We start from the raw sequence: 18,409 nt of genomic DNA on the forward strand, positions 1-18,409 counted from the left end.
GTCACTCATGACACGCTATAATAAGAATACTTTTACTAATTTATTGAAGAGCTCACAACAAAGTTAAGTTCAAGCTCTGAATTTTCTAACCCGAAATATGAAAAAAACCAAAGCACAGATTGTTTTTTTAAAAAAACTGATTTTAGTTCTCCTTTCTTAACCAGTTCATCATATAATCTTCAGTCCTTTAGCAGATATGACACAAAGTGAGATATAATCCCAGTATCCCCCAAAACGCATTCAACTGCGTACTTCCCAGGAACTTTAATTCTGCCATTAACATGTAGCAATGAGGAGGGAAGGTTAAGGTATAGAGGAGAAAGCCTATGGTTTATCAGAATACTGGGGTTTCTTGTGTGTTTTAAAAAAATATACAAAGAATATGTATTATAATAAAATAGGGAAGGTATAAAATCAAATACATACGATTGAGGCCAATGTCATGGTATGTCAGAATAACTGGTCTGTTTCCCTTCGGTAGGCCTCTTATAGTGACGTGGACCATACCGTGAGTTGTTTCTATATCATGTTCCTGTAACAAGAGAACATAAAGGTCTCAGCAAGGGCAGAACAGACTTCCCAGGTTACTGAAGTTTCACAATACCAATTCACTGCTGTTTCCCACTAGCTGGGGCAGGACACATCATAGCTGAATTATAAGCCAACTAGATGGATGTTATATCATACAGAATATTCCTACTTTTTAATTCCTTCCAGATAAACAAACTAAGGAAAAATATACCTTATCTACAAAGCTCACTTTCTTAAGTGGGGGAAGCCAGGGATCTGCTGAGAATATATTCGCAACTGGCTATGGCAAGGAGATCAGCAAGTTGAGTGAGGAGCCAGGTAAAACCTGGGGAAAGGAAAGTTAAGGAAGCAGAAGATGTGAAGAAGCTGCTGGGTAAAAAGGCAGAGGCTTCAGAGCCTCTAAATGCATGTTCAACAACTGATAATTTCAATAGCACCTATGGGTGTATCTGCCTAAAATCTCTCCCCTTCCCTGGGAGCTGCCCTTCTGTGTCATCCATACAGTACAGGAGTGGCTCTTGGCCGCCTTGTCTGTAGACTATAACCTTATGGCCATGGCTCACTGGAGTCACGTGGACATCTGGTCCATGCTAGGTCAGCATCCTTCCCTGAAAATCTGTAATTGGGACTAAGAGATTCCATCATCAGCTTGGTTCTTCTCTTGAAAAGAGAAGTAAACTTGGGAGCTTATAGTAGGCATTTCCACCACTTTAATTCCTGGTTCCGGCTGTGTGTGCTGTTAAGTTCTGAGACATCCCTGGATTGCCTCTGGTTTAAGATATTTGGGTGGGTTTGTTCCCTGCATCCTAAAGGGTCCTAACCAAGGCAATGAGTAAAATTTAAGATGCAGCCAGAGCAGAGCTCAGGAACTGAATAAAGCTAGAACAAGATGAAATCAGAGCTACTGGGACCAGCACTAAGAGCGGTTGGGTAGGAAAAAAAGAGACTCTAGAAAAAGTAACTGAGATTTATTCCAGTCTTCTTCAACATTTGTATTTCTTAAAAATGAATTATCACACCTAGCCTAGTGAATTTTTGCTGACAAAGTCCGTACCTATCTCAGGAAGTGTTATAGTAGCTGAGACAAAATAACTCTGTCAATAAGAATCTCAACAAAGGCAAAGCACTTCCAACTTAATTTCCTACCTAATAATGAACCTCATCGGAGCCTTGGTTCCTTCTCTCATGTGGGGCACAGAACAATCTTACACTAATCGAACGTCAGTATATCTCAAATCACGGGCTGCAAGCTACAGCAGGTATCTCTCTAGCAAATCAAACCACAAGTGACTCAATATTTCTGCTATCCTCTATTACTGCTTGCTACATCCTCTTCAAAGGCTTGAAAAGGGCGAATAAGAAATGAAGGAGAGAATCAGGCACTGTGAACTGGCTATGAAATAAAGTACAGGGTTTGGATGGGAGGAATATAAAGACATAAATTCCTGTTGCTGTATGAACATTTCTCACGTGGTAACATCACTTATTGAGGAACCCCCTCCACCACCATCATCAGGCTCATTCCCTAAACAACTACTTATCTAGTGAAGCCCTACTACCAGACCCTGGACTGAGCTCTGGGCACAAAACAGTGAACAAGAGAGATGTGATTCCTGCTCTCACAGAGATTACGTTCTACACAGGGAGGCCGACAATAAACACACAAACCAACCAACCCATAACAATAGTCTGTGATCAGAGCTGTGAAAGAAATAAATAGGATGCTGCGAAAGAAAACTGAAGAGGAAGACATTAACTCTATTAGCAGTCAGGAAAGTACAAATTAAATTCAATGAGATGCAATTTCATACATACCAGAATGGCAAAAATTTTTAAGTCAGATAATGCCAAGTGTTGGCCAAGATGCAGAGAAATAAGAACTTTCATACACTATTGGTAGGCATGTAACCTGGAACGACTACTCTGGAGAAAAATTTGGTAATTTCTAGTAAAGTTAAGAGATGTCCACCCTACAGCAATTTTACTTTTAGGGATAATCTAAAGCGATTCTCAAACACCCTCACACACAAAAGATATGTGCAGATATATATACATATATACATATACACTGAGGCCTTATTTATAATGTCAAAAAATTGAAAGTAGTCTAATTAGTCATCAGTAAGGAAACATAAATTATGACATTCATATAATGAGATGCAGACAAAAATGAATGAACTAGAACTATAAGCATTAATACACAGAGAAAATCTTGAAAAAACAATGCTGAGTAGAAATGCAGAAGGATCTGTATGTGATATATGACTTACGTATGTAGATATTTTTAAAAAGCAACACTATATTGTATATGTTTACATATATATATATATATATTTTAAATATTTATTTATTTAGTTGCACTGGCTCTTAGTTGTGGCATGCAAACTCTTAGTTGCGGCATGCATGTGGGATCTATTTACCTGACCAGGGATCGAACCCAGGCCCCTGCATTGGGAGCTGGGAATCTTAATCACCGTACCAGCAGGGAAGTCCCTACATACATATATTTAAAGTATAAAAACTTGGAGAAGGAATGTACACTAAAGTTAGGACTTGATTCCTTCTGGGAGGTGATATATTCCGAAAATGAACTTAAGAGGCTTCGATCTCTCTCATGTTACACTTCTTGAGAGAAAGAAAGAATAAAGAGGGAGACAGGGAGAAACCAGCCCCTACCAGATGAGTGACAATACAGGAGAACCCAAATTGAAGAGAATGCGCAACCATCTGTCATCTGGACAGTCAAGTTGCTGGAGCCTTCCTGTGTCATATCTAAGCCTTCAGGAGAGTCTTGACTAAATATCCTGGCTTGGTCTCAGCTGTGATACTGAGAACTGAGGGAAAAAAACAACTTACACTTTGGCCCTAGGGTTAGCAGGACCTCCTAAGACCTGGTAATTGATGGGGATAGTGAGTGCAGGAAAAGGGAGGGTGCCAAGCGGAGGGAGGGGGATAGTGAGCTGTCAAGGAAGTTCAGAAGGATGATGAAAAGGGAGATAAAACAGATGGGGCAAAAGAGAACACATTTAAAAAGCAGACGAGGTGGCGCAGTGGTTGAGAATCTGCCTGCTAATGCAGGGGACACGGGTTCAAGCGCTGGTCTGGGAAGATCCCACATGCTGCGGAGCAACTAGGCCCGTGAGCCACAACTACTGAGCCTGCATGTCTGGAGCCTGTGCTCCGCAACAAGAGAGGCCGTGACAGTGAGAGGCCCGCGCACCGCGATGAAGAGCGGACCCCGCTCGCCGCAACGAGAGAAAGCCCACGCACAGAAACGAAGACCCAACACAGCCAATAAATAAATAAATAAATAATAAAAATTAAGGAATTCCTTTAAAAAAAAGCAGACGAGGCAACAGGGCAAAGTAACTACTTTGTCATCATTTCATAATCTGGATGAAATTCAGAGTTAAAATTGGCTTACAAAATTTCAACTTTTTAGGGAGATCTTAGCCCCTACCTCCCCATAATATGCCCTCAAATTGTGTAGCGACCAAAGTATCAAAAGGCCAAGAGTCCTGGGCCCTATCTGTCAATCCTGTTGCCCTATGTGGAGCAACCCTTGGTTGTCAGTATCTCTTATGGTTTCTCTTCATTTTCAAAGTAATACAAAAAGAAAGGAGACACTCACATCCATGTGGATTTGTAAATACATCCTTTGTGACCTTATGTGAATGGCCTGAACAAGTCTCTATCTGGAGATGAGTGTGCAGAGACCTTGGCTATGGAGCTGATCCAGTGGTCAGGCCACTGCAGGGGTGACGCTGCTGCCACCTTTCTGCTTTAGCCAACTATCACTGCTGCAAAGGCTGTTTCTCCAGTTACCTCACCCTTCACCCCAGCATTCTAGAGGGTATGACTGCACAGTGAAACTGTCCAATAGGCTCTGGTCATAGATCTTTCCCAGCACTCTCTGATTACTTACCACCTCCAAGACTATGCACTTTTAAAACATGATCCTTTATTCTCCAGGCTTATAAAACCACCTGAAATCATATCGGTCCACAACATACTTCTCCATCTTAGACTGCCTCTCCCTCTTAATCAAAGATGTAGTTGAGAGATTAGGATATTACCATTAATTGATAATAATCAGTGTTCACCTTTTTTTCTGAGTCCTTTTCCTTCTGCTAGATGTGCCATCACCAGAGTTATTACACAATCTGACTTGTCATACCTCTCTGAACGTAGTTAAATTTTGATCACGTCATATCTATTAGTGCTTCTTCCTCCCCCCGGCCAGTCTGAAACAGTTTAGGTAAACTTGTAGGACAACACACTCTTGGAAATGTCAACATTCTTTATTAGTATGAGTTTTATTCTGTTTCTAATAAGCAGGCTACTGTATGAGCCTTGGGCATAGTTTTTGTTATTTACTATATAGGAAATTTTAATATAATGCCCCCACTGCCTTACCCCTGTGTGGTGGCATAAAGTTCATTTGCACTTCATTTAATCCCGTAGTAAAAGAATCTGCCTCCACAATTACTCAGCCTTTCTGCCTATGAGTAAATCATATTTTCCTTCTTAAAGTTCTGTAATACATTCTCCCTGACTCTAGCCTCAGCTCTCTCCCCTCTTACTTCTTAGATCTTTCAGCCTGGTTAAATCAATATTCTTTGAGACATCGACTTTTACTTTTCCACTACCCACACTCTCAGACTTCCTACAAATCATGCTCTTCATTTGAAAGCTTCTTTTGCAATATGTCAACATAAAATCTATCTTTTCCTATCTGTCTTTTCAAAGCCAACTCCAATACCTTCTTCACACAGCCTTAGCTAACAATGAGGAGGAAAAGAGTGAATGACTATTTAACCCACATGAAACAGCTCAGAACACCTTCAGAACATGGACTCTCTAGTCCAGGTAGGAAGGGGTCCAGGTTTGGCCAATTCAGACACCCCAATCTCTGGCCACAGTGATCAGTCCAAGGATATGCATGTGACCCACACACACAGGTCCCATACTAAGCCAATAAGACTCCTCCCCTAGCCTTTTTTGGGTTTTTTTTTTTTTTTTTGCAGTACGCGGGCCTCTCACTATTGTGGCCTCTCCCGTCGCGGAGCACGGGCTCCAGACGCGCAGGCTCAGCGGCCACGGCTCACGGGCCCAGCCCCTCCGCGGCATGTGGGATCTTCCCAGACCGGGGCACGAACCCATGTCCCCTGCATCGGCAGGCGGACTCTCAACCACTGCGCCACCAGGGAAGCCCCCCCTAGCCTTTTCCCTCAAGTTACAGGTAAAGATCTCTTCTCTTAGCAGTGAGGCTGCTAAGCTGGAAGGATGTGAATTTTGGGCAGTTGGCAGCCGTCAAGCCCGTGCTATGACAGAGCTTGTCAGAGAAATAAACCCTCTAGTGACAGGGGAAAAGGGAACTGAGATTGGGGGTGGTGATAAAAGGCCTTAGCTTTTTCTATAAGATTCTTTTTTTTCTCCCCAAATGAGAATAAAGTCACCTCTACCTTTAGTACTTAATCTCACCCTTACCCCCCCCAAAAAACCCCACAAAATAAAACCAAAAGGGGAGACTGATTCAAGATGGCGGAGTAGAAGGACATGCTCTCACTCCCTCTCTCAAGAACACCTGCATCACAACTAACTGCTGAAAAATCACAGACAGGAAGACACTGGAACTCACCAAAAAAGATACCCCACATGCAAAGACAAAGAAGAAGCTGCAATGAAATGGTAAGACGGGCGCTATCACAATAAAATCGAATCCCATAACTGCTGGGTGGGTGACTCACAAACTGGAGAACACTTATACCACAGAAGTCCACCCACTGGAGTGAAGGTCCTGAGCCACACATCAGGCTTCCCAACCTGGGGGTCTGGCAACAGGAGGAGGAATTCCTAGAGAATCAGACTTTGAAGGCTAGCGGGATTTGACTGCAGGACTTCAGCAGGACTGGGGGAAACAGAGACTCCACTCTTGGAGGGCACACACAAAGTAGTGTGTGCATCGGGACCCAGGGGAAGGAGCAGTGACCCCATAGGAGACTGAACCAGACCTACCTACTGGTGTTGGAGGGTCTCCTGCAGAGAAGGGAGGCAGCTGTAGCTCACCAAGGGACAGGGACACTGGCAGCAGAAGTTCTGGAAAGTACTCCTTGGCGTGAGCCCACCCAGAGTCCACCATTAGCCCCACCAAACAGCCCGGGTAGGCTCCAGTGTTGGGTCGCCTCGGCCAAACAACCAACAGGGAGGGAACCCAGCCCCACCCATCAGCAGGCAAGTGGATTAAAGTTTTACTGAGCTCTGCCCACCAGAGCAACAGCCGGCTCTACCCACCACCAGTCCCTCCTATCAGGAAACTTCCACAAGCCTCTTAGATAGTCTCATCCACCAGAGGGCAGACAGCAGAAGCACGAAGTACAATCCTGCAGCCTGTGGAATGAAAACCACATTCCCAGAAAGATAGACAAGATGAAAAGGCAGAAGGCTATGTACCAGATGAAGAAACAAGATAAAACACCAGAAAAACAACTAAATGAAGTGGAGATAGGCAACCTTCCAGAAAAAGAATTCAGAATAATGATAGTGAAGATGATCCAGGACCTCGGAAAAAGAATGGAGGCAAAGATCGAGAAGATGCAAGAAATGTTTAACAAAGACCTAGAAGAATTAAAGAACAAAGACCTAGAAGAGTTAAAGAACAAACAAACAGAGATGAACAATACAATAACTGAAATGAAAAATACACTAGAAGGAATCAATAGCAGCATAACTGAGGCAGAAGAACAGATAAGTGACCTGGAAGACACAATGGTGGAATTCACTGCTGCAGAACAGAATAAAGAAAAAAGAATGAAAAGAAATGAAGACAGCCTAAGAGACCTCTGGGACAACATTAAACTCAACAACATTTGCATTATAGGGGCCCCAGAAGGAGAAGAGAGAGAGAGAAAGGACCCGAGAAAATATCTGAAGAGATTATAGTCAAAAACTTCCCTAACATGGGAAAGGAAACAGCCACCCAAGTCCAGGAAGCACAGAGAGTCCCATACAGGATAAATCCAAGGAGAAACATGTTGAGACACACAGTAATCAAACTGGCAAAAATTAAAGACAAAGAAATATTATTGAAAGCAGCAAGGGAAAAACGACAAATAACATTACAAGGGAACTCCCATAAGGTTAACAGCTGGTTTCTCAGCAGAAACTCTGCAAGCCAGAAGGGAGTGGCATGATATACTTCAAGTGATGAAAGGGAAGAACCTACAACCAAGATTACTCTACCCAGCAAGGATCTCATTCAGATTCAATGGAGAAATCAAAAGCTTTACAGACAAGCAAAAGCTAAGAGAATTCAGCACCACCAAACCAGCTCTACAACAAATGCTAAAGGAACTTCCCTAAGTGGGAAACACAAGAGAAGAAAAGGACCTACAAAAACAAACCCAAAACAATTAAGAAAATGGTCATAGGAATATACATATTGATAATTACCTTAAACGTGAATTGATTAAATGCTCCAACCAAAAGGCACAGGCTTGCTGAATGGATACAAACACAAGACCCATATATATGCTGTCTACAAGAGACCCACTTCAGACCTAGGGACACATACAGACTGAAAGTGAGGGGATGCAAAATGATATTCCACGCAAATGGAAATCAAAAGAAAGCTGGAGTAGCAATACTCATATGAGATAAAACAGACTTTAAAATAAAGAAGATATAACAATTATAAATATATATGCACCTAACATAGGAGCACCTCAATACATAAGGCAACTGCTAACAGGTATAAAAAGGAAATAGACAGAAACACAATAATAGTGGGGGACTTTAACACCTCACTTACACCAATGGACAGGTCATCCAAACAGAAAATTAATAAGGAAACACAAGCTATAAATGATACAATAGTCTAGATAGATTTAATTGATATTTATAGGACATTCCATCCAAAAACAGCAGATTACACTTTCTTTTCAAGTGCACAGGGAACATTCTCCAGGATAGATCACATCTTGGGTCACAAATCAAGCCTCAGTAAATTTAAGAAAATTGAAATCATATCAAGCATCTTTTCTGACAACGCTATGAGATTAGAAATCAATTACAGGGAAAAAAACGTAAAAAACACAAACAGGGCTTCCCTGGTGGCGCAGTGGTTGAGAGTCTGCCGGCTGATGCAGGGGACACGGGTTCATGCCCCGGTCCAGGAAGATCCCACATGCCATGGAGCAGCTAGGCCCGTGAACCATGGCCGTTGAGCCTGCGCGTCCGGAGCCTGTGCTCCGCAACGGGAGAGGCCACAACAGTGAGAGGCCCACATACAGCAAAAAAATCACAAACATATGGAGGCTAAACAATACGTTACTAAATAACCAAGAGATTACTGAAGAGATCAAAGAGGAAATAAAAAAATACCTAGAGACAAATAACAATGAAAACACGACCATCCAAAACCTATGGGATGCAGCAAAAGCAGTTCTAAGAGGGAAGTTTATAGCTATACAAACCTATCTCAAAAAACAAAAAAAATCTCAAATAAACAATCTAATGTTACACCTATAGGAACTAGAGAAAGAAGAACAAACAAAACCCAAAGTTCGCAGAAGGAAATAAATCATAAAGACCAGAGCAGAAATAAATGAAATAGAAACAAAGAAAACAGTAGCAAAGAACAATAAAATTAAAGGTGGTTCTTTGAGAAGATAAACAAAATTGATAAACCATTAGCCAGACTCATCAAGAAGAAGAGGGAGAGGACTCAAATCAATAAAATTAGAAATGAAAACGGAGAAGTTACAACAGACACTGCAGAAATACAAAGCATCCTAAGAGACTACTACAAGCAACTCTATGCCAATAAAATGGACAACCTGGAAAAAATCGACAAGGATGTCCACTCTCACCACTAGTATTCAACATAGCTTTGGAAGTCCTAGCCACGGCAATCAGAGAAGAAAAAGAAATAAAAGGAATACAAATTGGAAAAGAAGAAGTAAAACTGTCACTGTTTGCAGATGACATGATACTATACATAGAGAATCCTAAAGATGCCACCAGAAAACTACTAGAGCTTATCAATGAATTTGGTAAAGTTCCAGGATACAAAATTAATGCACAGAAATCTCTTGCATTCCTTTACACTAATGATGAAAAATCTGAAAGAGAAATTAAGGAAACGCTCCCATTTACCACTGCAACAAAAAGAATAAAATACCTAGGAATAAACTTACCTAGGGAGACAAAAGACCTGTATGCAGAAAACTATAAGACACTGATGAAAGAAATTAAAGATGATACCAACAGATGGAGAGATATACCACATTCTTGGATTGGAAGAATCAGTACTGTTAAAACGACTATACTACGCAAAGCAATCTACAGATTCAATGCAATCCCTATCAAATAACCAATGGCAATTTTTACAGAACTAGAACAAAAAATCTTAAAATTTGTATGGAGACACAAAAGACCCCGAATAGCCAAAGCAGTCTTGAGGGAAAAAAACGGAGCTGGAGGAATCAGACTCCCTGACTTCAGACTATACTACAAAGCTGAAGTAATCAAGACAACATTAAACCCACACACCTGTGGTCAACTAATCTATGACAAAGGAGGCAAGGATATACAATGGAGAAAAGACAGTCTCTTCAACAAGTGGTGCTGGGAAAACTGGACAGCTACATGTAAAAGAATGAAATTAGAACACTCCCTAACACCATACACAAAAATAAACTCAAAATGCATTAGAGACCTAAATGTAAGACTGGGCACTATAGAACTCTTAGAGGAAAACACAGGAAGAACACTCTTTGACATAAATCACTGCAAGATCTTTTTTGATCCACCTCCTAGAGTAATGGAAATAAAAACAAAAATAAACAAATGGGACCTAATGAAACTTAAAAGCTTTTGCACAGCAAAGGAAACCATAAAGACGAAAAGACAACCCTCAGAATGGGAGAAAATATTTGCAAACGAATCAATGGACAAAGGATGAATCTCCAAAATATATCAACAGCCCATGCAGCTCAATAGTAAAAAAACAAACAACCCAATCCAAAAATGGGCAGAAGACCTAAACAGACACTTCTCCAAAGAAGACATACAGATGGCCAAGAACACATGAAAAGCTGCTCAACATCACTAATTATTAGAGAAATGCAAATCAAAACTACACTGAGGTATCACCCCACACCAGTCAGAATGGGCATCATCAGAAAATCTACAAACAAATGCTGGAGAGGGTGTGGAGAAAAGGGAACCCTCTTGCACTCTTGGTGGGAATGTAAATTGATACAGCCACTATGGAGAACAGTATGGAGGTTCCTTAAAGAACTAAAAATAGAATTACCATATGACCCAGCAATCCCACTCCTGGGCATATACCCAGAGAAAACCGTAATTCAAAAAGACCCATGTACCCCAGTGTTCATTGCAGCACTATTTACAATAGCCAGGTCATGGAAGCAACCTAAATGCCCATCGACAGACGATTCGATAAAGAAGATGTGGTACATATGTACCACATCCGATTCATATACAATGGAATATTACTCAGCCATTAAAAGGAACGAAACTGGGTCATTTGTAGAGACGTGGATGCATCTAGAGACTGTCATACAGAGTGAAGTAAGTCAGAAAGGGAAAAACAAATATCGTATATTAATGCATATATGTGGAACCTAGAAAATGGTACAGATGAACCAGTTTGTAGAGCAGAAATTGAGACACAAAAGTAGAGAAAAAACCGTATGGACATCAAGAGGGGAAAGCGGCTGGGGGTGGTGGCGGTGGTGTGATGAACTGGGCGACTGGGAATGACATGTATACACTGATGTGTATAAAATGGATAACTAATAAGAAAATAAATAAATAAAAAAAAAATAAATAACAGTCATAAAAAAAGAAAAAAAACCCAAAAGGGGACGGGTATGCATCTCAAGGGGAGGACCTGTGAACAAAGGCCATCAGAAAGGAAAAGCACAAAGCAGAAGGATGGGTAGGTCAGCAATAATTCTAGTTTTCCTGGGAGTGGGTGGAGTGTACAATGGGAAGCAGTGGGACAACAGGCTGAAAGGGGGACTGGGGCCACAATCACATCCTTCAAGGCAAGGGGAGGAGCGTGGAACTGGTCAAGCTCTCTAACAGACTGTAGCAGGTGGCTGAATCCCAGATGTCTCCAAACACCTCTCTTCTGTGGAAGGCACTTTCACTTATTTACTTCACTGAATTCTTATTTTGTAATAGCGCCCATTCAGCAAGTGACCTGCAAGAGTTTAAAGCTGATTATACCCCTTTAGAAGGCGCAGTCACATACATACATTTGAACTGTGGCACAAAAAACCAGTCCTCACAGTAGAGTTCTATAAATCAGTCCTCTTAAGAGCTACTGCAATTAAACAGCCAGCATGAAATTACTCAGCCCTTGGCCAGGCCTGGAGTTCTTCTCCTAGGAGCAAGAACTCCATTCTTGAGTTCACTCCATCATCAGCAAATTCTACAGGAATGATATATTGTGGCAGACAGCAGCTTTTCACTTTCCATTAATATTTCTTGAGTACCCCGCTGGTGGAAGTGGAAGGCAATTTGACAAGATATGCCAAGAGCCTTAAGTGTGTTCATTCCAAGAATCCATCTAAGGAAATAATCCAACGTGTACATATAATTTATGCATAGAAATGTTCAGTGAACTGAACATATTATAAGCAATCTAATTTCCAAAAATAATGGAATAGTTAAGTCATGGGATAGCCATATGGTGAAATAACAGGCAGCCATTAGAGATTTTTTTTTTTTTTGGCTGTGCCACGTGGCTTGCAGGATCATAGTTCCCTGACCAGGGACTGAACCCGGGCCTTGGCAGTTAAAGCACCAAGTCCTAACCACTGGACTGCCACGGAATTCCCCATTAGAGATTATTTTTATGCAAGTTTTAAAATGACACGTAAATGAGATTGTGTTCTAATATTAAGTCAGAAAAGGAGATACATAATTGTACATCCAGGGTGACCAATTATATAAACTTTAAAAATTATATTTTAGAAAATAAAATACAGGGACTTCCCTGGTGGTCCAATGGGTAAGACTCCACGCTTCCAGTGCAGGGGGTCTGGGTTCGATCCCTGGTCGGGGAACTAGATTCCGCCTGTGTGCCGCAACTAAGAATCTGCATGCCACAACCAAAAAGCCTGCCTGACACACACACAAAAAAAAGATCCCTCATGCGACAACTAAGTCCCAGCACAGCCAAAATAAAAATAAATAAATAATATAAATAATATAAATAAATAATACACACAGACATACATCTCAACACTGAACACATTAACATGGTTGCCCCTGGGTTGTAGGACTGTGAGCTTTTCTCTAGCTACTTTATAATTCTCTGTGCTCTCCAAATATTCAACTATGAGCATGTACTCTTTTGATAACCAGAATATAAAAGTAAAAACTGGAAAGAAATAAAATACGGTTATCCCTAGGGAACAGGATTATAGGAAACTTTTATTTTCATACTTTTCTGCATTTTCTAAATTTGATTATACACAAGTGTTATCTTTTTTTTTTTTTTTTTTTGCGGTACGTGGGCCTCTCACTGTGTGGCCTCTCCCGTTGCGGAGCACAGGCTCCGGACGCACAGGCTCAGCGGCCATGGCTCACGGGCTCAGCCGCTCCACGGCATGTGGGATCTTCCCAGACCGGGGCACGAACCCATGTCCCCTGCATCGGCAGGCAGACTCTCAACCACTGCGCCACCGGGGAAGCCCACAAGTGTTATCTTTTAACATATTTACTCATGTGATATACACACATTAAATACTACATGTGAAGTTTTAGAAACATGTGAGAAATAACAATGATGATATTTATACAAACATAGTGATCACAAGTTCATAAGTGTGTGTGCATGTGGAGAAGTACTGGAAATGTCCATGGAGAGAGCTGTGTGAAAATTAAAAGCAGTTTTGTGTACTTTTTAACAAGAGTAAACATTGGTCCCCCCCGCAGTATTTTATCATGAAAACGTTCAACCATATGCCTAAGTTGAAATACCTTACAGTGAACATCTGTATACCCACCACCTGAACTCTACCATTAACATTTTACTATACTTAATTATCATGCATCTATCCGTCTATCCATCCCTCTAACCGCCTTATTAATCCATCTTTTTTTTAAAAGTTGAGGTACCGTTGATTTACAGTATTATATTAGTTTCAGGTGTACAACACAGTGATCCAAAAGTTTTACGGATTATACTTCATTTAAAGTTTGTACAGGGCTTCCCTGGTGGCGCAGTGGTTGAGAGTCCGCCTGCCGATGCAGGGGACACGGGTTCGTGCCCGGTCCAGGAAGATCCCACATGCCGCGGAGCGGCTGGGCCCGTGAGCCATGGCCGCTGAGCCTACCCGTCCGGAGCCTGTGCTCCGCAACGGGAGAGGCCACAACAGTGAGAGGCCCGCGTACCACAAAAAATAAATAAATAACGTTTTTATAAAATATTGGCTATATTTCCTATGCTGTACAATATATCCTTGTAACATTTATCTATATATAGTAGTTTGTACCTCTTAATCCCCAGGTATAATTATTTTTTAAAGCAATATATCACGAACACAAAGAAGCTATATAGCATTTGTCTCAGCTCTAATTCCAAATTTTTAAACAATCTCATAAATAGAAGAAAATTAAGCAGCACTGAAGTAGATAAATGGACAATAAGCCTGCCGATTCACTGCTTCAACTGGCAATAGGTTTTCTCCTTTTACAGCAATTCTAAGCATGTCACCTCTAAGCACCCCTCCCCTCATTACTCTTATATCCCAATACAACTGCTTTTGGCCTCAGGGGAGCTATATAGCAATGAAGTCACTAGGACAATCAAAGAACCAAGAGAAATGGTACAATTTTAAGTATATTTTCAATTACTGGGGGGGAAAAAAAAGCATGTAGGTGATTAGTAAAGGGCGAAAAGGCAGTTCAGACTGAAGTTACGATCTCTCATGGTTGTGATGTTAAGATAACTTCCTGGAATATCATCAAAGATTCCTTAAAGATTTCTCTGAGGCAAGACAGAGACCAGAAGGAAGCCCAGATTAACTGGCCTCAGTTAGCCCCGTGCCACATTTATGCTAATGAACACCACCAATGTCAAGGCTGAATGCCTTTCCATTAAGTGACAATGCCAGGGGGCGACTTTAAATTTGTTCTGCTTTGTCTCCTAAGAATGTCCAGTGGTCTCCGGGAAGCCTTCAGGCCAACTGGGCCACTCTAGATGTCTCAGGGCACAGTTCCTACTTCCTAGGCCTTCTATCACCTGTCCCTAGACTCCTGACCCAGATGCCCCCAGTCTCCAGAACACCACATAAACCTTTAACAAAGAGACGGATGAGAATGAAGAGCATTCCTGAGTGTTGAGAGAAAAAAGAAGGGCCTATGATATTTTCTTCTTTAGAACACAGAGAACCTACACATTCATAACCAGTAACAGACATGTGACAAACAGTGACAAACATTTGTATCAGAACTGAACTAGAAGTTATATTTGATGAGGTCAGAACATGTTAATATATTAGAGCTTCACTCAAAACATCAAGAATTTTTGCCAGGCTATTTTCAAGCCTTTATATTAAAAAGTGATTGATAATTATATCTCTAAAACTCAATTTCATTTATATCTAAGTATGTTTATGTGTGAAAAAAAAATCCTGAAGTATATATACCAAAATATTAACACTGGTGAAATAACAGGTGATTTATATTTTTTGGCTTTTTGGTATTTTCTTATCTATTTTGCAATAAGCACATAATTTTTTAATATTCCATTTTTTTGAAGGGGGGTGCTCAATTTGATGAAAATAAATGCTTCCACACTTTTAGGTAGGAATATATATACTACTTCTGGAATCCCTCACCTTGAATTTTACTGTCATCCTCTCTCAAATGATCTCCTTCTAGGTAAATTATATCAAATATTAACAGCAATCAAGTTAAACTGGCGGGCCTCTCACTGTTGTGGCCTCTCCCGTTGCGGAGCACAGGCTCCGGACGCGCAGGCTCAGCGGCCATGGCTCACGGGCCCAGCCGCTCCGCGGCATGTGGGATCTTCCCGGACCGGGGCACAAACCCGTGTCCCCTGCATCGGCAGGCGGACTCTCAACCACTGCGCCACCAGGGAAGCCCGACTTCCTGTTTTTGAGTAAGGGTCTATAGCAAATGATTCCCTAACAGCACTTGGCTGATTATGTTGTATATGTAAGTATACCAAATAGTCACACCAAGAGGTGTTTGGCACTGGGATTAAAAAGTCTGTAACAAGGAGCCTGCCCCTTCTAAAGTGAGGCTCAGTCTCATTTGTCCTGCCAAGGAGCCTCAGTTTTACACACAACTCAACTCCTTGCCACATCTCAGCTCTGGACATTCCCAACTGAGAAAGAATGGACAATGGATTCAGGACAAAGGGGGTTTTTCAACTCCAATTCCACCCAATGGCAAGTTATGAAATGTGATTCTCAATCTCCTCATCTCTAATAAAAACCACCTAATGATATTGTTCCAAGCACTAGAGTTGATGTATGTTTAGTATCTACAGTAGGTACCCAATAAATTATTATGATATAACTCGTTTGCCTATGAGACAGATATTAGTTCTTCCTTTTGATTCTAATGCTATATGGAGAGATTCCACTGTACTTAACATAACTTAATATATCTGAAAATAACTATCCGCCTGTGGGTATACAAGTTGGGTGAATCCTGGACACGAGGAAGTTGGCTTCCCTGCACCTTCCTTTCCTGCCTAGTACCCTCTGAGTCTACTTCATGTTGCCTCTGATAGCCACTCTTATGACATCTACCCCAAAAGTAGGAGAGTCAGGCTGCACGGGCTTATAAGGTTCCCATTTCCATACTCCTTCCTCCCATTTCTTTCAGGGCCAGGCAACAGATAAAGTAGGAAGATGGAGGGAGGGTTGCTGGTTCACTCTATTGATTTTCAAATTGGCAATAGAGCTATAGGCAAAAGCAGACTAAGACGAACAATATCATTTAGGAAAATACTAATGAGCCAGGTTGAATTTTGCGTTTCCAAAGATAAAGCCAAGAGATATCTGCATTTTATATTAATAACACTTAATGTGTCTTCTTCTTTTAGGAAAAGATTTTGTTGTTGGTTAAGTCTCCCCTCAAAATACCCCTCCCCTGCCTTCTCTGCAGCGAGGTGACAACCATTTGATACCTGTAACTAGGGTTTCCAATAACATTTGAGGAAAGGAGATCTTAATTACAAAGAGAAAGCCCCACCCAATAACCTACAACCACAGAACAGGTACCTGGCAGGCAACTGTTGAACACAATAGCAAATCACTTTAAATAAACTTGATCCAATGACCAAAAGAATATGAAGGCGTCATGATTAGCTACGAAGAGAGATCCACCTCTACATAACACCACCAGCACAGGGAGGGGAGCACTGTAGAGATCCTGTACACAGCCCTCCTTGGTGTTTGTACAGTCCTTACCTGACAGTCAAAGTCCTGGAAGTTTCGTGTACCATTCTGTCAACAGAAGGCAGAAAACACAGTCAGTTTCCCCATGTGGCTTCCCCAAATGTGCAGCAAATTCAGTTCACAGTGAAAGCAGTGCACGTGCAGCCTCTTGGTTGCCATAAAACTAAAATGGTTCTCATCAATGGGCTTCAGAGGAGGCCGGGTGGGTTCCTAACGTGTGTTAGCAAAAGGTGAGCCTTTAGAGGTGCGGCTACACTTTGGCAGGCTTCCTGTGAAGATGAAGGAAAGGAGCCTGGTTTCCCAGTAAAGCCTGTAACTTGTCTCCCTACCTAAGGAGAGCAGTGAGAGAGAGTAAAACATGGATCAGAGTCTGAGAGCACATTCACAACCCACACGGGAGGTACCTGGGAGGAAAGGAGCTAGAGGGAACCCTGAGACATGCAAAGAAAGGCAGGAGCCAGAGTGCCCGGGACAAGGAAGCAAAGAAAGGATTAAGAAGAGAACAGGGACTTCCCTGGTGGCGCAGCGGTTGAGAATCTGCCTGCCAATGCAGGGGACACGGGTTCGAGCGTTGGTCCAGGAAGATCCCACATGCCGTGGAGCAACTAAGCCTGTGCGCCACAACTACTGAGCCTGCGCTCTAGAGCCTGCGAGCCACAACTACTGAAGCCCGCGTGCCTAGAGCCCGTGTTCCACAACAAGAGAAGCCACCGCAATTAGAAGCCTGCGCACCGCAACGAAGAGTAGCCCCGGCTCTCCTCAACTAGAGAAAGCCCGCTCCCAGCAATGAAAACCCAACACAGCCAAAATAAATTGAAGAAGTGTCTTTAATAAAAAAAAAAAAAAAAGAAGAGAACAAAGATATAGGTGGATCAGAAATGGAAGATCTGAAATTTAACAAGGAAGAAAGGCGGTGTCATCGAAGGAGGGAAAGAATGATAAAACAGGGTTCCTAATACACTGGTATATCCCAGGAAACTCCTAATAGGAAAAAGGACAAATCACTGAATCGTTTAAAAAGTAAAACACAGTCAAAAGATGCAAGGAGAATTCACGAACCTTCTAAAAAGAGACTGTATCATAGTAATGTTTGATTGCCAAAAAAAAAAAAAAATCAATGCCAATGACTCAGAGGCATTTTTGTAGCATTTCAGAGTTGCAAGAGTATGACATAAGAGTATAAAAAGGGTAATGAGTGATGTGTTTGGGAGGAAAAGAAAACCTTCTGACTTGATTTTTCATAAAGTAAAAGCTCCTGCCCAGAAAAAACACCCCTCTCGTTAGTTAGAAACTGTGTTATATCTGTCTACAACGGCTTCCAGAAGGTGTGGAGCTATAATAATTATCAGCACCTTCCCCAAAGCTGCCCCTCTGGAGAAGATCAAGAAATCTGATGCCAAGGG

At 41.7% G+C, this 18,409-nt stretch overlaps 1 protein-coding gene across 5 annotated transcripts in view; it reads right to left on the reverse strand.

The window, feature by feature from the left end:
• Nucleotides 1–18,409, reverse strand: part of NDRG3 (NDRG family member 3) — an 85,592-nt gene that overhangs the window by 32,822 nt on the left and 34,361 nt on the right. For 3 of the 5 annotated variants that reach the window (XM_030830670.2, XM_060284354.1, XM_060284356.1), the window contains exons 3-4: nt 17,019–17,054; nt 427–532 (exon numbers count right to left, since the gene is read on the reverse strand). In XM_030830670.2, the coding sequence (XP_030686530.1) occupies nt 427–532; nt 17,019–17,054 (142 nt within the window). The remainder of the gene's footprint in view (nt 1–426; nt 533–17,018; nt 17,055–18,409) is intronic. The other 2 variants (XM_060284357.1, XM_060284358.1) reach the window with 1 other exon arrangement.

The sequence above is a fragment of the Globicephala melas genome, chromosome 15, assembly GCF_963455315.2.
Source record: "Globicephala melas chromosome 15, mGloMel1.2, whole genome shotgun sequence".
NCBI lineage: Eukaryota > Metazoa > Chordata > Mammalia > Artiodactyla > Delphinidae > Globicephala > Globicephala melas.